Source organism: Populus alba, chromosome 11 (assembly GCF_005239225.2).
Source record: "Populus alba chromosome 11, ASM523922v2, whole genome shotgun sequence".
Taxonomy (NCBI): Eukaryota; Viridiplantae; Streptophyta; class Magnoliopsida; order Malpighiales; family Salicaceae; genus Populus; species Populus alba.
The window spans coordinates 16917619-16930485 of record NC_133294.1 but is presented as its reverse complement, the minus strand read 5'-3'; the positions used below and the strand labels follow the sequence as shown (position 1 = coordinate 16930485).

The 12867-nt window shown below is 36.7% G+C and overlaps 2 protein-coding genes and 1 long non-coding RNA gene across 6 annotated transcripts; 2 read left to right on the top strand and 1 right to left on the bottom strand.

Moving 5' to 3' along the window:
• Positions 1–375: 375 nt before the first annotated feature.
• Positions 376–4491, top strand: LOC118031510 (G-type lectin S-receptor-like serine/threonine-protein kinase RKS1). 4 transcript variants are annotated; one of them, XM_035035941.2, is made up of 8 exons: positions 377–739; positions 968–2415; positions 2578–2709; positions 2800–2840; positions 2955–3165; positions 3247–3484; positions 3581–3731; positions 3842–4491. In XM_035035941.2, the coding sequence occupies exons 1-8, from the start codon at positions 531–533 to the stop codon at positions 4148–4150; spliced, it is 2739 nt and encodes a 912-aa protein (XP_034891832.1). In that variant the 5' UTR covers positions 377–530; the 3' UTR covers positions 4151–4491. The 4 variants fall into 4 exon arrangements, 3 of the variants coding, with proteins under 3 accessions (XP_034891832.1, XP_073268774.1, XP_034891831.1); XM_073412673.1 differs by lacking the exon at positions 2800–2840 and having other exon boundaries at positions 2578–2723; XM_035035940.2 differs by having other exon boundaries at positions 378–739; positions 2578–2840.
• A 1137-nt stretch (positions 4492–5628) lies between these two features.
• Positions 5629–7636, bottom strand: LOC140956171 (uncharacterized). Its single transcript, XR_012171257.1, has 3 exons — positions 7374–7636; positions 6374–6455; positions 5629–5783 (listed from the first exon to the last, which is right to left on the bottom strand). It is a non-coding gene; the product is annotated as an uncharacterized lncRNA (long non-coding RNA).
• A 9-nt stretch (positions 7637–7645) lies between these two features.
• LOC118031509 (G-type lectin S-receptor-like serine/threonine-protein kinase At4g27290) lies at positions 7646–12047 on the top strand. Its single transcript, XM_035035939.1, has 7 exons — positions 7646–9926; positions 10030–10167; positions 10401–10606; positions 10751–10961; positions 11047–11284; positions 11371–11521; positions 11606–12047. The coding sequence occupies exons 1-7, from the start codon at positions 8564–8566 to the stop codon at positions 11906–11908; spliced, it is 2610 nt and encodes an 869-aa protein (XP_034891830.1). The 5' UTR covers positions 7646–8563; the 3' UTR covers positions 11909–12047.
• Positions 12048–12867: the final 820 nt, after the last annotated feature.

Sequence of the window (12867 nt, the reverse complement as noted above, 5' to 3'; positions counted from 1 at the left end):
GGATATTAATTTTAACTCTAGAGGTCATGTTCTCTGATTTATGAAGTAATTTGAGATAGTTAAGGACTCCAAACTAGTGCTAGAAATTACTATTTTGAAAATGCTATATTTCTCAAGTTGATTTTGATTTTATTTTTTTTTAGAAATTTTTGATTAATTTTTAAGCTTTGTTTACAGTGTTTTTCCTAGTATATAATATTCTAGAAGAACTTTAATATTTAAATTTGATTAGAAAAATATTGAGTAATAACAGTTTGAATCATAATTATCATGGCTGATGTCTTTGTCGACGCAACTCTATCTTTCTTGTCTTTTTTTTATGTTGTTTTTGTATGCGTCTACAACCTCCTACATATTTCTAAAACAAGTCACTGTCTAGACTTTGAAGGTTCAAAAGAGTAACTCATTAAAGAGATGCCAAAATAACTTCCGTCACGTAACTTCTCTGAAGGCTTGTCTGAAGACCATCTCCTTTCTCCACAAAGCAAAATTTAACAATTTTCCAAAAGCCAAGGTCCAGTTTGCCCATCATGGAAACTGGGAAACTGTTCCTGCTTTTTTCTCTTATAATGCTCCAATTCTCATCTTGTACATCCCAAGACTCCTTAAAGACCAACCATAACATTAAAAGAGAGAATCTGAAATTGAGAGAGAGAGAACCAGAAGTCGAAGAAGAAGAGAAAGAAGAAGAAGATAAAAGAGGGAAATATAAAGAGATTTGGAGAAATAAGTGTTTAAGGTAATTAGAGTTATGTTTTAATGTGTATAATTATAGTATTTAGCTCTGATTTTGGTTTTGTTAAGGTTTAGGGTTTTGAATTTTGTGTTTTAGTGTTGGATTGATGGATTAATTAAAGTGTTATAGGTAAATTGTAATGGGTATATTGAATTATTAATTTTGTGTTTATTGTCTTTTTTATGTTGTTTTTGTACGCGTCTGCAACCTACTACATATTTCTAAAACTAGAGGACGGTGTCGTTTCCAAAAATCTGGATTGATACTTCAACAAAAACAAGTCATTGCCTGGACTTTGAAGGTTGAAAAGAGTAACCTATTAATTCAGCCACGCAACTTCTCTGGAGACTTGTCTGAGGCCATATCCATTCTCCACAAAGCAAAATTTAACACTTTTCCAAAAGCCACAGTTTACCCACTCATGGAAGCTGAAAAACTGTTCCTGCTTTTTTTTTCTCTTTTAATGCTCCAATTCTCGTCTTGTACATCCCACGACTCCTTAAAGACGAACCAAACCATTAAAGAAGGTGACATTCTTATCTCCAAAGGAGATAATTTCGCACTGGGATTTTTCAGACCAGGTAGTTCTAGCAATAGATATCTTGGAATTTGGTACCATAAAGTACCAGAAAAAACTGTGGTGTGGGTTGCAAACAGGAACGATCCAATCATTGGTTCCTCCGGATTTCTCTTTATAAACCAACATGGAAACCTCGTTCTCTATGGTAACGATGACCTAAAGCTTCCTGTGTGGTCTACAAATGTTTCAGTGGAAGAAAATGATACTTGCGAAGCTCAACTCTTGGATTCAGGAAATTTGATATTGGTCAGGAAAAGAAGCAGAAAAACTGTATGGCAAAGCTTCGATTATCCTACGAACATCCTGCTTCCTGGAATGAAACTGGGGCTGGATCGAAAATTAGGAATTGATCGGTTCCTAACATCATGGAGATCAGCTGAAGACCCTGGGATTGGAGACTTTTCACTTATGATCAACCCAAATGGCTCCCCGCAAATCTTTCTCTATAATGGTACAAAGCCAATTAGTAGATCCCCTCCTTGGCCATGGAGAAGTCAAACGGGCTTATACAAAAGCACTTTTGTAAATGATCCAGATGAAATATACTGGGTCTACAGAGTTCCTGATGATTCTTATCTGCTAAGATTAATAGTGGATCATCCAGGACATGTAAAGGCTTTAACATGGCGACAAAGTGATGGTCAGTGGAAGGAATACTGGAAGTCCCCTCAGTTTCACTGCGACTATTATGGAAATTGTGGTGCTTATAGTACGTGTGAACTCGCCAATCTAAATGAATTTGGATGTGCCTGTCTACCTGGGTTCGAGCCCAAGTACCCATTGGAATGGTCTGCGAGAGATGGGTCCGGTGGTTGTGTCAGGAAGCGGCTACATACGTCTTCGGTGTGCCAGCATGGAGAAGGGTTTGTGAAGGTGGAAAATGTAATTCTTCCGGAAAGTTCAGCTGCAGTTTGGGTGGATATGAGCAAGAGTCTTGCAGACTGCGAAGTGCAATGCAAGAGGAATTGCTCATGCTCTGCATACGCAATTCCCGGACAAAATTATGGTTGTTTGACATGGTACAAGGAATTAGTAGACATTAATTATGTTAGGAGTGAAAGTCATGATCTGTATGTTCGTGTTGATGCATATGAATTAGGTACCCTTTTTCTGCTCAGTAACTACTTCATAGGATTGTCATTACAAATATTGATTTATAAGCGCTTTCCTATGCTTGTCACGGCTCTTGACTGTAGTTAATAAGCTCTTCACTGCAGGAAAGAAACCATAGTTAATCTTTATTCTTTTCACTCTCATGCAGCTGACACTAAAAGGAAGTCAAATGATTCTCGTGAAAAAACGATGCTGGCCGTTTTAGCACCATCAATTGCGTTATTGTGGTTTCTCATTAGCCTGTTTGCTTATCTGTGGCTCAAGAAGAGAGCAAAAAAAGGTACTGAACTGCAGGTAAACAGCACTTCTACTGAATTGGAATATTTCAGGCTCAGCACCGTAACGGCGGCCACTAACAATTTCTCTCCAGCTAACAAACTCGGGCAAGGTGGTTTTGGCTCTGTTTATAAGGTTGAGTTTCTTGCATTTAGCTAAAAACTAAATGGCTTCTCAATACAACAGATTTGTTTTTCTCTAATTTGCATAATTGTAATTTAGAGGCTTAATCTTGTAGCATGATTTTAGGGTCTGCTAGCTAATGGAAAGGAGGTTGCAATAAAAAGGTTATCTAGAAGTTCAGGACAAGGAACAGAAGAATTTAAAAATGAAGTTATGGTAATTGCAAGGCTTCAACACAGGAATCTGGTGAAGCTTCTAGGTTATTGCACTCAGGATGGAGAACAAATGTTAATCTATGAATACTTGACAAACAAAAGCTTGGACTCGTTTCTCTTCGGTAAGTCTTTTCAAGTATTTATTGCCCTGATTTACACTAGTTGTCAAATTATACCTGTCTGAAAAATAATTGTTTCAACAGATGAAAGCAGAAGATTGTTATTGGATTGGCGAAAACGCTTTGATATTATTGTTGGAATAGCTCGTGGGATTTTATATCTTCACCAAGACTCCAGGTTGAGAATCATTCACAGGGATTTAAAATGTAGCAACATTCTACTGGATGCAGAGATGAACCCAAAAATATCAGATTTTGGAATGGCAAAAATATTTGAAGGCAACCAAACTGAAGATAGGACAAGGAGAGTTGTAGGAACATAGTAAGTACCTTTGCCTAAAACAAAGACCGAGTGATAAAGTACTATCATTGATTACCAGGAATACTAAAACTTCAGATTCTTGTTTTTCTGATGCAGTGGCTACATGTCACCAGAATATGCTGTGTTTGGAAACTTTTCTGTAAAATCAGATGTTTTCAGTTTTGGGGTCATGTTGCTAGAGATTGTTAGTGGAAAAAAGAACAATAGATTTTATCAACAGAATCCTCCATTGACCTTGATTGGATATGTGAGTTATAAGAAAGCCATCTGAGCTCTTCGCTGAATTTCAGTGATCACAATTTTAGATGTTGTCTGCTCTTATTTCTTGAATGCTAATGATTTATATGAACAAAACAGGTGTGGGAATTATGGAGAGAAGACAAAGCATTGGAGATAGTTGATCCATCACTGAAGGAGTTGTATCATCCGCGTGAAGCCTTGAAATGCATACATATTGGTCTACTGTGCGTGCAAGAAGATGCCGCGGACAGACCATCTATGTTGGCAGTTGTTTTTATGTTGAGTAACGAAACAGAGATTCCTTCTCCAAAACAACCTGCATTCCTTTTTAGAAAATCTGATAAATTTCCTGATCTAGCATTAGACGTAGAAGATGGACAGTGTTCTGTAAATGAGGTGACAATTACTGAATTCGCTTGTCGCTGAAGGTGTGCCGTCTGAAAAATTGCTAATATGAAGTTCCATTAGATTTGAAATGAAAATACTTGTTGCTAAATTGGGGATTTGAGATTTAACAGACACCACCACGAACATTGGAGATAGTTGATTCATCATTGGAGGAGTTATATTTTCCCCTAAAGGCCTTGAAATGCATACAAGTCGGTCTCTTGTTTTTATGTCAAGTAGTGAAAAAACAATTCCTTCTCCTAAACAATCTGCACTCCTTTTGATGCAGGAGCTAGAACTGTACTAGCTTTCATATAATTAGGATTTTTCTTTTAATATTTTATTTATATAATATATATGATGGTAGTTTGGACGGCTAAGATTTGTTGTTTTCAAGGCTCGTTTTCCATCCAAGTATCTTAATCAGTAGCAATTTCATTGATGGGAAAACCTTAGTGAATGCCTTTCCTCAAGACAGTGTGACAAGGGGACATGGATGTGCTACATTACAACAGATCAAGCTTTTCTCCACTCGATGTACCCACTGCTAAAATTCCATGACGTCAGGAACAGTTCCTGACCTCTTTTCCTTTTCAAACCAAGTTTTATTCCAGCTAGATCTTGAAAATTGAAACTTTGCCACACACAATTCCCTTACTTCTAGCCTGGACCAGAACAAGATTTCCTGAATCCAAGAGCTGAGCTTCACAAGTATCTCCAAGAGCACAATCTTCTGACCATACTGGAAACCTTTGGTCAGAGTCGCCATAGAGGAAAAGGTTTCCATGTTTCTTGATGGAGAGAAACCCTGAGGATCCATTGATTGGATGCCTCTATTGGAGTTTACTTTGCTAACTAGCAGTAATTCTAATCAAGCTGAAGCTTGATGGAACTGAGGTATTGATGCAGGAACAAACTGCACGATGGCTCCCAAAGCCTAAACTTATGGTAAGTTTATTTCTTTTATGGAAATCATTCTCTTTCTCTTGGGGTCGGAAGCGTTGGGGCTGCTATGATCTATGATCCATGATGGAATTTCAACTAAGATGCTATGATCTAGTGGGAATGTGGGATATAGGAATAAATGTATCCCCTACTATCAGTCTAGGCTTTTAGGAGCAACTAACAGTTTGTTCCTACATCATGTATGTGTAGAAGGGGAACTCTAGTTAATAACAATCGTTGCTTTCCATGTTCAAATTCTTGACTGATCCTTAGCAGCCTATCAAGACTACTCTTTAAACAAATGTGGTATCACTCTGACATGGAAATTTCATATAAAAAATACCCTCAGAAAACTTTCATATTTTTTTTTAAGAAGTGCAACAAACTCTTGTAATGCATCCTCCTAATATTTGTAAACTATATTATTGTCACGACCCGAATCCCGGATCCATGACCGGCACATATGCAAGGTTCCCCTCCAAGGTTCCAAACCTATGCGAACCCAAACTTACATACAAACTTATCCTTCAAAACTCAATCAGAGTTGTTCAACGCAGCAGTAACAACAAAACTAACTTTATAATATAATTCGATTGTCTTAATACAAGAGTTCATATATATTTCATAGTTTTGGAGCACTAACTTGACATAAAAAGAAAGATACAAATTACAATCAAAAGCAGGTTCGGAAGGTTCAACAAAAGTAACCCACTATCAAGCTATAAGCCTGAAAAGAATAAATAATGAGAGGGTGAGTTCAACAACTCAGTGAGTAGATAACGTTCAATATACACACACGAGGTAATATAGCAATGAGAAATATATATACAAGTATGGCTTTAGTTCTTATACGAAGGTTTATCAAATAGACCATAACAAGAATATCATATGGTAGAACTCGTCAGAAAATCAAAATGCAATGAGCATGAGGCTCCGTACTGTTGGATGATCAGTCCACACAGGTTGGTGTCTCCCCCGACCAACTAGGGTTCAGATACGATGTGCACAAAGACTAACACTACCCTGTTAGCATGGGTATTCTGACTGACATACCATAGGTTCATAATCATAATCAAACAAACATACTCATATCTCAAAGCTCAACTCATGACATCAATCAAATGAGGAGCTATCAATTCAGAATTCACTTCAAAATACATACTGGTTCATATCAAGAATTCAGATTCAATAATTGATCATGCTTTATCATAACAAGGATAATAATCAATATATATTATCAAGAAGCATGATCCAATTCATATTAACAAATAAAATATTTATACTATTTCTCATGCATATGGAAAATTATCCACTCACCTGACTCAAAAGCAAACAACACACACAAGCTGAAACCGAAGGAAATTCTACTGACGTCCTGCCGGTAGAATATCAGGATTATCTGAATACAAAGGAGACATATTCAAAAACGACTCGAAAGAACATTTAATCTATTTAATACACTTAACTAAGGGTGTATACCGTAACCCTATATGGTTTTTGACCTAACTAGGTAATTTTCTCAAAAACCCAAAATCTAACGGTTTTCCCGAAATCTAATCCATAATAAAAACAAGTAATAAAATTGATAATAATTCACTAAATAACCCTTAATTATTCATCAAACTAATCTGCAAAAGCTAATATTACAGCTAGGGACTAATCTGGAATTTTTCCATATTTTTAGGGCCAAAATGTAACTTTTATCACATGGAGGACCAAACTGAAATTTGTCATAAATCCATGAATATACTGAAATTCTGACCTCAATTAATCCTCAATTCTGCCCAGGATGTATCATTATGCTTCAGGGATCATTCTGGAATTTTACTAAATTTTTAGGGTCAAATCGTACTTTTTGTTAAATTGGAGGACTAAATTGAAAGTGTTAAATTATCTTATCTACACAGTAATTCTGTCCATAATTCATATGTTATTCTGTTCAGAATCCCGGAATATGCTCCAGGGACCAATTTGTAATTTTCCAAAGTTCGGGGACTAAACTGTAATTTTCGGAAATTGAGGGACCAAATTGAATTTTCGTCATCTTCAACCTCCAATCCAGATTTTAACAGAAACCCCACTGTTCTCCCCTGATTTCTAACTCAATTTTCACCATTTACACAATTCTATAACTCAAAATCATCATAATCTTCCATAATCAACTAAATCATCAATTAAACACAACAATCAACCCTAACCTTCAATTTAATTCATCAATTAAACCCAAAAAAACAAATTCTCAAAACCCTAACATTCATAAAAACTGAAATTAAAGTTGAATTAACATATTATACATATTAAACAACCTAAATCTTACCTTTTTCACTTATTTCCTCCAAATCTCTTCCTTTTTCCCTTATTTTCCCTTCTTTTCTCTTCTTCTTCTTTCTCTCTTCTCTCTCACGGTTCTGCTCTCTAATTTCAGATCACTTTTCCTTTTTTTTTTTTTTTTTTTTTACTTCCTATTTATATTTATCAACTATTGGTCAATTACCACACTACCCTTCAATCATTTATACCCTCTCTTTAAGCCTCCAAGGGCTTTGTTGTAATATCCTATCTTATAAATTTCAAAACATTACAATTATGCTGCGGAACCCATTTCAGAAAAACTTTCGTGACCCACAAAGTTTGATTAAAGGGATGAATTAAGATGAACAAAGGTAAGGCTAAGATATGTTGATGTTTTGTATATATATGGCTGAATGTTCTGGAGATGTATGAGAGAGAGAAAAGAAAAGGAGTGATAAGTTTCTGCAGTGTTTTTTTCTCCCCCTATTCATGTTATTCTGCACAAAATTGCCTCCTTTTTTTTTCCCCTTAAAGACTCCATTTTTTATGTGGTTTTGACCACACACAAGCTAATGACTTAGCCAACATTTCCCCTTACACAGTGTTGATATGGATGTTGTTTCCATTCCAGCATCAATGGAGTGAAACTCTAGGCTTTTTAGCTTTTAATCAACAACCAGAAAATTTAGTGCCAAATCTGACTTCTGAAGGAACATCAGAAGGGTGCTTTTAAACAACAAGAGATCCAGGGGACTAAAGAGACAAAAGTTTTGACATAAACGAAAAGTTTGCATCATTTCATGAAATATCTTCATGGCCAAAGTTTTAGGGTTTGCTCTACAGCTTTATCAGTGTTTAAAAATAAAGGGGTAAATGCTCTACAGCTTTTTTTAACAATAACCTGTGACAAAATAAATTAGTTGGTGACCCATTTTTCAAACTCACTTGAAACAGCAATGCTTTTCTTTAGCTTTACGTCTCATGATCAAGAATGGATTTATTAGTGATCAGTAGTACTGATGAGTCAGAGGCTTTAATAGATGCAGATAGCCTGTTTAGCATGTGACCAGCCAAGAGTCTCACAAGATCCAAACCATCTCCTTGTTGACATAAATTGTGGTGGTAGAGGCTTATCAAAAAGCAATTAATGCTCAACCATGTGTTTTTTTTCTAGAAGCTTTGTGATCTACCCTGGAAGACAACCCTAGGATATACATGAGTTTGTCCAAAATATTGTTACTGACCATCCATGCCTCCATGGACACCAAGAGAACTCTCTTTTCCAATGCCATTGTACTTTTCATGGCTTCCAATATGTTCGCATCTTGTTGTGGAATTGACATCATAAATCAAACCCACTTCATCTCAGATAGCAAAAATGAATCCCTCATATCCTCCAATGGAAATTTCAAGCTAGGCTTCTTTAGTCCAGGCAACTCTCCAAGCCGGTACATTGGAATATGGTTCAACAAGGTCTCGAAACAAACTGTTGTTTGGGTTGCCAACAGAGAAATTCCACTTACGAAAACCGCTGGCATTTTCAAGATTGCTGCAAATGGAAATCTGGTTGTTGTTGATAGCAAAGGAAGGACTCCTCTTTGGTCCACCAACATTTCTATTCCAAATGCCAACTCATCTGCCAAGCTCTTACCTTCAGGCAACCTTGTTTTGGTGGTCAAGAACAACTCAGGTAACTCTGAATCCATTGTATGGCAAAGCTTTGATTATCCTACTGATACTATCTTGCCTGGAATGAGATTTGGCTTGAACCGGGAAACTGGTTTAAATCAATTCCTAACTTCATGGAAATCAAGTGATGAGCCGGCACCTGGAGATTTCTCATTTGGGCTTAACCCAAATGGTTCACCTCAGTACTTCTTGTACATGAATCTGGCTCCATATTGGCGAGGTGGACCATGGAACGGTAGGAGCCTGAGTGGTACACCTGATCTATCAACCCGGGTCAAGAGCAATCGTGCAGACTTCAACAATGAGGCTGGTTTGTTCAACTATAGTTTTGTCAGCAACAAACAAGGAACTTACATCACTTTCCATCTAAGAAACACTTCTGTTTTCTCTTCACTAGTGCTAGAACCTACTGGCATAGTTAAGCGAGTCACATGGCGTGAAGATAGCCAGGATTGGGCTTTGTTTTGGCTTGAACCTGATGACTCATGTGATGTTTACGCAAACTGTGGCTCTTATTCTATGTGCAACTTCAACAACGCAATAAAGTGCTCATGCTTACCAGGATTTGAACCTCTTTCACCTCATGATTGGCGTACTAGATGTGTAGAGAAGAGAAAATTCCAATGTGGGAAGGGTGCAGGAGAAGGGTTCTTGAAGATGGCTAATGTGAAGATTCCTGATGCTATCGGGACCCACGTTTACACGAATTTGAGCTTGAAAGAGTGTGAAATGGAGTGCTTGAGGAGCTGTAATTGCAGTGGATATGCTAGTTTAGATATAAATAATGAGGGACAAGGCTGTTTAGCTTGGTATGGTGAGCTAAATGACATGCAGCAATATACTGATGAGGGACAGGACTTTTATCTGCGAGTGGAGGCAGGGGAGCTTGGTAAGTAGTGCAATTAGTAATCGATGTGCAAAAAACTTTGGTCTGATTAAATTTTTCAGCTGACATTAGTTTTTCTATAAGCTGATATGATCATATTTTTCAGCTGCATATGCAAAGAACAGCTCAAAATCCTCCAAGGCTACGAATTGGATGGTTAGAGTTATCATTTTGTTTGCTATTGCGTTGCTGCTTCTTTTTGTGTCAATTTACCTTCACTCTCGAAAGAAACGTGCGAGAAAAGGTAAGAAATCCTGACAACAAGATTCTTAGGTAGGATTCCTTTTCAAGTTGTTGGATTACAGCAGACATACCACGGTATTAGGCAGCACCATAAAAAGTAATTAACCTCCATCTCTTGCTAATTACACCTATCTGCATCATGAAATTAAGCTCCATCTCCTTGATTTACCCCAACCATATATTCTAATAATCAGTTTTTCAGTTAATTCCACTAATGCTCTTTAATGTTGTCAGGCTATCTAGAGAAGCGAAGGAGATGTGAGTTGCTATCATTGGATCCAGAAACTTGCATGTCAAGTTCTAAGGACCTTCCGAGCGCCCATGAGTGCGAAGAGAATTTAAATATAACCTTCTATGATCTAGGCACCATCAGAGCTGCAACAGACAATTTTTCTTCCGAAAGAAAACTTGGAGAAGGTGGATTTGGCCCTGTCTATAAGGTGATTTCTCTTTCAATTAGAAAAACAGAAAGCTCCATTAATTATATTACAATTCACACCATTTCCTCATGGTGCTCTCCAGATATATGGAACATGGTACAAAGTTTCTAGCAAGTAAACCAGCACTTTTTGAATTACTTTCAGGGAAAGCTATCAAATGGAAAGGAGGTAGCTATTAAAAGGCTATCGAAGAACTCAGGACAAGGAATTGACGAGTTTAAGAATGAAGTTTTGTTAATTGCCAAACTTCAGCACAGAAATCTTGTCAGGCTTCTTGGCTGTTGCATTGAAGCAGAAGAAAAGATGCTGATCTATGAATACATGCCTAACAAAAGCCTGGACTGCTTTATTTTTGGTATGTCTCTAAGACTGTCTAGCAGACTTCATATAATTCCTCAAGTGCATGTTCTGATGGAAATGATTACGCAAATTTTAAACAGATCAGTCAAGAAAAGCATCTCTGGGATGGGAAGAGCGCTTTGAAATCATAATGGGCATTGCTCGAGGGATCCTATATCTTCATCAGGACTCTAGGTTAAGAATCATCCATAGAGACTTGAAAACAAGCAATGTTCTTCTAGATGGAGAGATGAGTGCCAAAATTTCAGATTTCGGGACTGCAAGGATCTTTTGTGGGAACCAAAACCAAGCAAATACAAACAGAGTCGTCGGCACATTGTAAGCACAGGACATCAACGTCTTATGAAGTTTTGCCATACATTGTTTCCTTAACTGAAGTTCCTTTTATTTGCTGCACTTCACAGTGGATACATGTCACCAGAGTATGCTCTGGATGGCCTCTTCTCTGTAAAATCCGACGTCTTTAGTTTTGGAGTCTTACTTCTGGAGATCATTAGTGGTAGGAAGAACATAGGTTTTTTCAAAGAAGATCTCTCCTCAAATTTGATACGATATGTAAGCAGAACTTGAGCTCATTTTTCTATTACGCAATTATTGTGTCCTCACATATTTTAATCCAAGGTATTGTGAATGATGCAGACATGGAATCTGTGGAAAGATGGAAAAGCCTTGGAGATGATGGACCTATCAATCAGGCAATCATGTCCTAGTTCAGAAGTACTGCGATGCATTCAAGTTGGTCTGCTGTGTGTGCAAGATTGTGCAGCAAACAGGCCAACAATGTCCGAAATTATCTTCATGTTGAGCACTGACACAACTCTTCCATCTCCAACACAACCTACCTTTTCAATCACGAGAAGTCAGAATGATCCCAGTTCTCCTGCTATAGACACAAGTTCTTCAGTGAATCAGGTGACAATCAGCCTTGTGGATGCTCGATAAGCTCTTCTAATAAAGTTATATGCAGAGTTTATTAAGGATGTGATTACAGAGAACTCAGCAGTCTTGAGGTCTTCGCTTTCTTTGTTATATGGGATTGAGTGTTTGTGCAAATGGATTTGGAGATTGTTTTTTCCCTTTATTTCTTTCTTTCTTCCTGCAACTGCTTGAAATTGTGAATGGGGCGAAGATTGCTGTAAAAATCTGAGAATTGATCTCCAAGATTTTCTAACATAATCAACCATATTAGATAATAATTGTCCATGATCAATCAACCACGATTGATGGTCAACCATAGTTAGAAGTTAGATTTTATTTGGTTTAGATTTTTTCCAGATTAGATTTTTCTGATTAGAAGGAGTCGTTTTAAGCTCTTATATCTTTAGCTTCGTATATTAATTTATGAGCAGAGATTAAAATTAATACTATTGACTAAGAAATTTATTCAAAACCTGCTAGTTGCATGGCTCGCCCTTCCTCTTGTTGTCAGTTCTCTAGCAGCAAAAAAAAATATGATTGTGAATTCTATATTTGAAACTCATCTTTAATAAAATTGATCCAAGTTTCTGTGCATCAATATATGTCAATATTATTAGAATGTTATTTTTTTAACCAAATACCAAGTAAAAAAATTAAAGACATAAATGTAGATTAATACACCCGTAAAGAGCTATCAAAAGTTTTTTAAGTATTCATATGACAATATTTTCTTAAATAAGAAGTGCAATAATTTAAATTTCATTTAAATTGAATAATTTACTACCATAACCTCTCTTTCTCTTGTCAATATATAGTATCTCTACCAAAAAAAAATTATTTTGTTATATGCGTTCATTTAATAAAAATCAAAAGCAATCAAAATTAACAATAAAAAACGTTTGTGTCTAATTAAAACCTTTTCATCTCATTAAATCATGCTGGTCAACCTGGAGGTCTCATGACTCGGCTCCTTACTTGTCATT

Excerpts from the sequence above, each read along its gene's own strand:
- LOC118031509 (XM_035035939.1), top strand. The coding sequence starts at position 8,564 with ATGAGTTTGTCCAAAATATTGTTACTGACCATCCATGCCTCCATGGAC. Across the intron at positions 10,962-11,046 it reads CCTGGACTGCTTTATTTTTG|ATCAGTCAAGAAAAGCATCT; the intron begins GTATGTCTCTAA and ends AATTTTAAACAG. Across the intron at positions 11,522-11,605 it reads CCTCAAATTTGATACGATAT|ACATGGAATCTGTGGAAAGA; the intron begins GTAAGCAGAACT and ends TGAATGATGCAG.
- LOC118031510 (XM_035035940.2), top strand. The coding sequence starts at position 531 with ATGGAAACTGGGAAACTGTTCCTGCTTTTTTCTCTTATAATGCTCCAA. Across the intron at positions 740-967 it reads TGGAGAAATAAGTGTTTAAG|AGGACGGTGTCGTTTCCAAA; the intron begins GTAATTAGAGTT and ends TTCTAAAACTAG. Across the intron at positions 2,841-2,954 it reads GTTTTGGCTCTGTTTATAAG|GGTCTGCTAGCTAATGGAAA; the intron begins GTTGAGTTTCTT and ends GCATGATTTTAG.